Source organism: Zonotrichia leucophrys, chromosome 25, assembly GCF_028769735.1.
Source record: "Zonotrichia leucophrys gambelii isolate GWCS_2022_RI chromosome 25, RI_Zleu_2.0, whole genome shotgun sequence".
Lineage (NCBI taxonomy): Eukaryota > Metazoa > Chordata > Aves > Passeriformes > Passerellidae > Zonotrichia > Zonotrichia leucophrys.
The window spans coordinates 1,376,838-1,384,794 of NC_088194.1; the positions used below are offsets into that span (position 1 = coordinate 1,376,838).

A 7,957-nucleotide genomic window follows, 5' to 3' on the forward strand; every position below is an offset into this window, starting at 1 on the left:
GGAGCGAGGGGGTTCTGTAGAGAAGGATGTATTCTTCCTCTGAAGATCCAGTGGAGGAAGAGACAACTGCTGCTCCTCTGGGGAATCCCATGGAGAAAGTCGTGCTGGTGTCTCAAAACCTCTGGATTATATCCGAGTAGCAATGCTTGGCTCCTCCCTCTGGGCTCACATCTCCCAGTGGGATGCTGTAGTTCTTATCAGCCATGCAGTGACATTCAATAGCTGTTATCAGCAATGTCCCCTCCCTAGGGAGGTGTGAATGTGGTCACTCAAAGAGAGAAATAAAGCAAACTGCCCACTTGACAATCTGCCATACAGATGGTAATGGAAAACACCTTGCATTGCAATCTTCAACAGGGTCCCAGCCTTTGTGAACTCACTGGTTTAATCTCCTCTTCTTCCCTGCCAGGCTGAGGCTGTCCCCCAGCCCTTCATCCCACAAAGGTGCCTCCCGAAGCCACCTGTCCACCTCGAGCTCCTCCAAGAAGAGGAAGCTGGAGGACAGCGAGAGCCGGACCAGCTTCTCCCACCATGCCCGGACCAGCGGCCGTGTTGGCGTGGAGGAGGTGGACCTGGAGGGCAAGTTTGTCCGTCTCAGGAACAAGTCCAACGAGGTGAGCTTGCCTTTGGTGAGATTCCTGGTGTCGGGGTCTCTAGCTGGTCACAGTGACCCCAAGAAAAGTTGGAAAGTCTCTTTTCCCAGCCCAGTGCTTGAAGGAGTCAGGGCTCTTCATTTCTCGGTCTCCAAGGTTGTTTATTGTATCTTATCTACAAAATTCTTTCTCCTGTCCTGCTGAGATCCACTCAGCAAGACAGTCCAGGCACTCTGCCTGCCCCCAGGGCAGTGTTATGTCTTTATACTAAAAACTACGTGTACAATATTTACAATTACTTCCCAACACCTATGTTAGACAGTGAGCTTCTACTCTAAACCAATCCAAAAGTGCCACCATCACAGCAGAAGATAGAGGTCAAGAAGAAGAAGAAGGAAAAAGGCTGGGCACACCCAGATCCCTCCACCTTGCCCCCTGAACCCCCATTCTGAAAACCCTAAAATCTATTTATTCACCCCGTGATAACTTCACTATTATTCTATTAAACTGTTGTGGCTTGCAGATCTTCATCTAAGGTTGGTAACTTGTTCCACAGGTCATAATCAAAACCACACAGGCATTTTGAGCTCTGTGCCAGGGTCTCTGAGAGCCCTGGCAAGGGTCTTGGCTGCTCAGGACAGACAGAGGGATGTGCTGGGTCCTGACACCCTATGGTCCCTGGGGTGAGGTTCAGCCCTGCTTCACCCTAGGGGCAGGAGGTGAATGGGACAAGCTGGAGAGGGTTCTGAGGGTCTCTGCTCTGTCTCACAGGACCAGGCCATGGGGAACTGGCAGATCAAGAGGCAGAATGGGGATGATCCCCCCCTCACCTACCGCTTCCCCCCGAAGTTCACCCTCAAGGCTGGCCAGGTGGTCACGGTGAGTCCCTGCCTGGTGGAGGATCCAGGCAAGATCCCAAACCCTGCCAGGCCACTTACATGGAATGGTTGGTGTGGGGTGATAGACACACCAGAGAAGTCACTTTTCTCCTGCTTTTCTCCCTAGATCTGGGCCTCGGGAGCTGGAGCAACCCACAGCCCCCCCAGCAACTTGGTGTGGAAAGCCCAGAGCAGCTGGGGCTCCGGGGACAGCCTGCGCACCGCCCTCATCAACTCCAACGGGGAGGTGAGAGCCCCTGGCAGCTCTGGCACACAGGGAGGGGGGTGACAGGCTCTGAACCTCCCAACTGACCCCCTGTCCCCTGCAGGAGGTGGCCATGAGGAAACTGGTGCGCACAGTGATCATCAATGACGATGAGGATGAGGATGATGATGAAATGAGCATCCACCACCGCCACCACCACGTGAGTAGGGCCCTGAGTAGGGGATGCTGCTGGTTTCGAGGGGATGCAGCTCCAGGCAGGATGGGAGGGAGCTCAGAGCAGGATCAGGCATACAGGAGAAGGCAGTGGGGAGGCTGCTGTGGAAACTGCAGCATCAGAGAAGCCCTCAGACCTCTGGCATCTGGAGGTGATTGCTGCTCACTAAAAAAGCTCTGAAAACCTTGCTAGAAGTTGTCTCCAACCCTAAAGAACCCTGATGTGCCATGAAAAGGGCCAGAAGAGTCAGAGGGAGGCTGAGCATTGCTTGGAGGATAGGATGGTGGGAAGGTGATGGATGACACTTTTTGTCAGCAGCTGCTCTGTCCTCTCTGCTTCATGAGGGTGCTGGAACAAATCCAGAGGTGGCTTTGTCCTTCCTCTCAGCCCATTTTTCCCCATGTGGAGCTGCAATATGCACCAGGAGGAGCAGCAGGCAGTGGACAGGGAGCAGGCAGCATGCCAGGGCCAGAGCTGCAGCCTCTTCTCCCAGAGAAAAACAAGGTGCCCACAGGAATCACGTGCAAAGAGGCACCATTGTGGCCAAGCTGTGCCTCAGTGAGGGTGGAAGATCATCTAGATGTCACTTCCAGGAGCAAATTGGGGCATCCATCATCCACTCCCCTCTGAGTTCTCTGGATCTGAAGAGCTGTGCTGAGATTGACACCAGCACGTTGAGCTGGTGGATTGTTCTCCTCTACTCTGCCCTTGTGAGACCCACCTGCAGTGCAGGGTCCAGTTCTCAGCCCCCAGCACAAGAAGGACAGGGAATTTTTGCTGGAGCAAGTCCAGAAGTAGCCATGAGGATGCTCTGAGGGCTGGAGTCTCTCTGCTGTGAGGCAGGCTGGAGGAGCTGGGGGCAGCCTGGGGAAAAGAAAACTTCAGGGAGAGCTTAGAACTCCTTCCAGGGCCTAAAGGGGCTCCTGGAAGCTGGAGAGGGACTTTGGATAAGGGTCTGGAGTGACAGGACATGGGAGAATGGCTTCCCACTGACAGTTAGAGGGCAGAGTTAGATGGGGTATTGGAAGGAATTGTTCCCTGTGAGGGTGGTGAGGCCCTGGCACAGGTTATCCAGGAAAGCTGTGGCTGCCCCATCCCTGGAAGTGTTCCAGGCCAGGCTGGACAGGGTTAGAGTGACCTGGTTTAGTGGAAGATGTCCTGCCCATGGCAGGAGGCTGGAATGAGATGAGCTGTCAAGTCCATTCCAACCCAAACCATTCCATGATTCTGTGATTCTCCTCTGTATTGACCATCCCTGGGCAGAGGAGCCAAGCTCCTGCAGTCACTGCTGCCCATTCCAGGAGGCTGAATCCTTTCCAGGAGCAAACTTCCCATAGGAGAGCTGCCAGCTCACGAGGTGGTGAGGAAGAGGATATTTTCAGGAGCACAGTTCAGGTGTCTCCCATGTGCTGAGAGCTCAGGGCAGCAGGGCAGGTCACCCACTGGCAGCGTGCTGGCCCCAGTTCACTTGGGATTAGAAACACAGTAATTGAATAGTATTTATTATTGATTAAATATTATTTAAATAAATAATATAATAAATAGGGATAAATTTATATTATATTATATTATATTATATTATATTATATTATATTATATTATATAATATAATATAATATAATATAATATAATATAATATAATATTATATTATATTATATTATATTATATTATATTATATTATATTATATTATATTATATTATATTATAATATTTGTTATATATATGTGTTATATATGTTATATATAACATATATATAACATATATATACACACATACATATAACATATATATAAAAAGTTATATGATGTTATAATATGTAATATATAATATAATATAATATAATATAATATAATATAATATAATATAATATAATATAATATATATTATTTTTATACCCCATGATGGAGAGCACAGGTGAGCCAGGCTCTCTTCCCGAGCTCTCCTGGCTCACACCATTCCTGCCACCATCCCTAGGGCAGCCACTCTGTGCAGAGCACGCTCTGGCAGGGCCTGAGGCCGTTCTGTCTGTCTGTCCCCCCCATGTGCAGGGCTGCAGTGGCTCTGGGGACCCCGGCGAGTACAACCTGCGCTCCCGCACCGTGGTGTGTGGCACGTGTGGCCAGCCGGCCGACAAGTCGGGCTCCCAGAACGCCGGCATCACCTCCATGTCCTCGGGCTCGTCCAGCTCCAGCGTCACTGTCACCCGCAGCTACCGCAGCATGGGCGACTCGGGCATCGGCCTTGGGGACAGCCTGGTGACCAGGAACTACCTCCTGGGCAGCTCCAGCCCCCGCAGACAGGTCAGTGCCGCTCCCAGTGCCAGTCCCTGGCACCGCGCTGCCAGCTGGCACCGTGCTGCTGGGGCACCCTGTGCTGTCACTGTCCTTTCCCTGCAATGCTGTCCCCTCCCAGCTCTCCTTCTCCCTGCTCTTCTTCTTCCTCTTTGGAAGGCACCCCGTTCCATTTTTCACTCATCCCCCTTGGCGCCCCAGAGCATTCCCTGCAATGCTGTCCCCTCCCAGGTCTCCTTCTCCTGCTCTTCCTCTTCCTCTTTGGGCTCACACAAACCTCTTTATAAGGGATGGGGGGTTCTGGGAGGGATTGGAAAGGGATGTGGCCATAGCAGCCTCCCACCCCATTTTGTCTTTCACTCATCCCCCTTGGCGCCCCAGAGCATTCCCTGCAATGCTGTCCCCTCCCTGCAATCCTGTCCTCTCCCAGCTCTCCTTCTCCCTGCTCTTTCTCTTTGAGCTCACACAAGGTTCTTTATAAGGGATAGAGGGTTCTGAGAGGGATTGGAAAGTGATGCTTCCCACCCCATTTAATCTTTCACTCATCCCCCTTGGCACCCCAGAGCATTCCCCATCCTCCACGTTGTGATGGTGTTCACAGGGGTCTTAGGATGAGGGAAGAGTTGAGGATCTGACTCTGTTTCAGAAGGCTTGATTTATTATTTTATGATATATATTATATTAAAACTATACTAAAAGAATTAAAGAAAATATTTCATCAAAAAGCTAGCTAAGAATGGAAAAAAAAAGACAGAATGATAACAAAAGTTTGCGGCTCAGACAGAGAGTCTGAGCCAGCTGATTGTGATTGGTCATTAATTAGAAACAACTCTATGAGACCAATCACAGATGCACCTGTTGAATTCTTCAGCAGCAGATAACCATTGTTTACATTTTGTTCTTGAAGCCTCTCAGCTTCTCAAGAAAAAAAATCTTAAAAAAACGATTTTTCATAAAAGATGTCTGTGACACCACATCACTCATTCCACTGCTGCTGAGTGTTCATGCTGGTAATGTGAATATTTCAGCACTTTATATCTATATATTGGATTAATATACAATATATTCTATATTGATATTTTTAGTCGATATTATAATCCTCATATATCACCTACCCTTAATCCTCAAATTTTGGAACTATGAACATCCCAGCTTGGGAGGATTTATTTATCACACCCCAAGGGTTAGGATGGAGGAGAACCTGGGGGCACTGTGGGCATCCAAAGGATCCCACTGGACAGTTTGCAGTCAGAGCAAGTGGATGGTGACACTGGGGTTTTCTTAACTCTCTTTTTCTTTTTCCCTTCCAGGCTCAGGCTGTGCAGAACTGCAGCATCATGTAATTCCATGGCGCATTCCTGTGGTTCCTGCCTGTCTCCAGTTAGGTTTGTTTTTTTTTCCCAAAGCAAAGAAATTTTTTTTCCCTTTAAAAAAACAAGATATCAAAAACCAAGGTTGTTTTTTTTTTGTTTTGTTTTCTATAGCAGGAATTTTATATATATATATATTAAAAGTGCTAAAAGATGCTTTGATTTTTTTTTGTAAAGAAAAAAATCTATTTCTATATAAAGAAAACCAAACCAAAAAATAGCTTTTCAGCTTCAAATATTTTTTAGAACTTCAGCCAAAGACAGCAAAGAACTGTGTTTACAGAGCAGCCATGCAGGAGGAGTTTGTAGTTGAAATGCTCCTTACATTGTACCTTTTTTGCCAAAGCTTTTTACATAGGACAGGGAGAAGCGCAGCCATACCCACTGGAGCTGCGTGCCACAGGGCCTGCTGTCCTGTCTCAAGTGGAGCACAGTGCCTTTACAACCCTTTTTTCTTGGGATCTGAAGCCAAAATTCCCTTTTTTTTGTCTTGTTTTTGAGTTGTGATTCCCGGCGGTGCCGGCGCGGGGGCTCCCGGCAGCTCGCGGGCGATGCCCACGTCTCTGTGTGGCCATTGCCCCCTCCCCAGCCCCCTGCCCGCCTGCCCTCCCTGCTCTGTGTACTGTATCCCCCTGATTCCCCATCCCAGGCACCTCTTGCCCTTTTTCTAAATCAGCCAAGTTGTGCCTTAGCTGAGGGGTTGGGCTGGGAGCCCCACTGGAGCGGAGATGGAGCAGGGCAAGTGAAAACAGCGGAGCTGCGTGTTTGGGACCAGATGGATTTGACAGCTGGGGTGATGGAGCTCAGTCCCACGAGCTCAGCCCCAGCAGGGCCCCCCAGGCCCCCTCTTTGAGAGCCACTGCATCCAGAGGGGTTCATCCCCCAGAGGGGTTCACCCCCATCTGCATCCAGAGGGGTTCATCCCCCAGAGGGGTTCACCCCCATCTGCATCCAGAGGGGTTCATCCCCCAAAGGGGTTCATCCCCCCTGCATCCAGAGGGGTTCATCCCCCAAAGGGGTTCACCCCCATCTGCATCCAGAGGGGTTCATTCCCCAAAGGGGTTCACCCCCATCTGCTTCCAGAGGGGTTCATCCTCCCTGCATTCAGAGGGGTTAACCCCCATCTGCATCCAGAGGGGTTCACCCCCATCTGCATCCAGAGGGGTTCACCCCTATCTGCATCCAGAAGGGTTCATCCTCCCTGCATTCAGAGGGGTTCAACCCCCCAGAGGGGTTCATCCCCCCCAGAGGGGTTCACCCCACACTGATTCAGAGGGTTCATCCCTCTCTGCATCCAGAGGGATTCATCCCCTAGAGGGGTTCATCCCCTACTTGTCCAGAGGGGTTCATCCCCCAGTGATCTAGAGGGGTTCATCCCCCCAAGAGGGATTCATCCATCCAGAGGAGTTCATCCCCACTGCATCCAGAGGGATTCACCCCCATCTGCATCCAGAGGGGTTCATCCCCCAGAGGGGTTCACCCCACTGCATCCAGAGGGGCTCATCCCATCAGAGGGGTTCACCCCCCTTGCATCTGAAGGGGTTTTCCCCACCTTCCCTCTCCTGCAGTCATTCAGGCTCATCTCTGGTGGCCAGAGCTCAGGAGCTGTTTCAGGGATTAAGAGAAAGATGTTCAGTCCAGGCCAGAGCTGGTTGGCCAGGAAAACACCTAGGAAGGCTTTTTGTTCGAGTGAGGTGGATTTTGGGGTCTGATAGGTGCAGCTTCCCCCTTGGCAGGAGCCCATCCAGCCTTTGGCAAAGATCTCTTGGCTTTTTGCCTGGATTGGGAAACGCCTGCAGCCCCCCCTGACCTCAAGGGCAGCAGAGGGGTGGGGCTGGAGAAGGTGCCAGGACAAGCCCCCCACTCCAGTGGGTTTTGGGGTGGTTGTTATGTATCTATGCTTGCAAAGCTTCTGTATTACTGCCTGTACTTTCTTCCAGAGTCAAAATACAGCTGAACCCTTCCCATGCCGTGTGCTGTCATCATTGCTCTCCAGGGGGATTTGGGGGTGCTGTGCTGCACCTCAGCAGCAAAGGGACCCCCCAAGGATCTCTTTTCACCCCCACAGGCAGGGCTGGGGCTCAGCACCCACTGTGGATGGGGGAAATGGGGTGATCCCCTACACAAGGGTGGGTCACTAACAGCTGGGCCAGGGGGTGGAATTTGAGGAAAGAACTCAGAGATTCCTCTTGGGGGTTTTGGGGACCCAAACAATCCCCAGGATGGGATGGGATGGGATAGGAGGCTGGAATTTGAGGTGAAGACCCAGAAATTCCTCTTGAGGTTTTTTAGACCAAACAATCCCCAGGATGGGCTGGGATGGGCTGGGGGGCTGGAATTTGAGGTAAAGACTCAGAGATTCCTCTTGGGGGTTTTGGGGACCC

The 7,957-nt window shown here is 50.7% G+C and overlaps 1 protein-coding gene across 1 annotated transcript in view; it reads left to right on the plus strand.

The window, feature by feature from the left end:
* Positions 1 to 5,732, plus strand: part of LMNA (lamin A/C) — a 29,801-nt gene extending 24,069 nt beyond the window's left edge. The window contains exons 7-12 of the mRNA XM_064732478.1: positions 410 to 614; positions 1,365 to 1,472; positions 1,599 to 1,718; positions 1,801 to 1,896; positions 3,961 to 4,212; positions 5,514 to 5,732. Of these exons, the coding sequence (XP_064588548.1) occupies positions 410 to 614; positions 1,365 to 1,472; positions 1,599 to 1,718; positions 1,801 to 1,896; positions 3,961 to 4,212; positions 5,514 to 5,546 (814 nt within the window). The 3' untranslated portion in view covers positions 5,547 to 5,732. The remainder of the gene's footprint in view (positions 1 to 409; positions 615 to 1,364; positions 1,473 to 1,598; positions 1,719 to 1,800; positions 1,897 to 3,960; positions 4,213 to 5,513) is intronic.
* Positions 5,733 to 7,957: the final 2,225 nt, after the last annotated feature.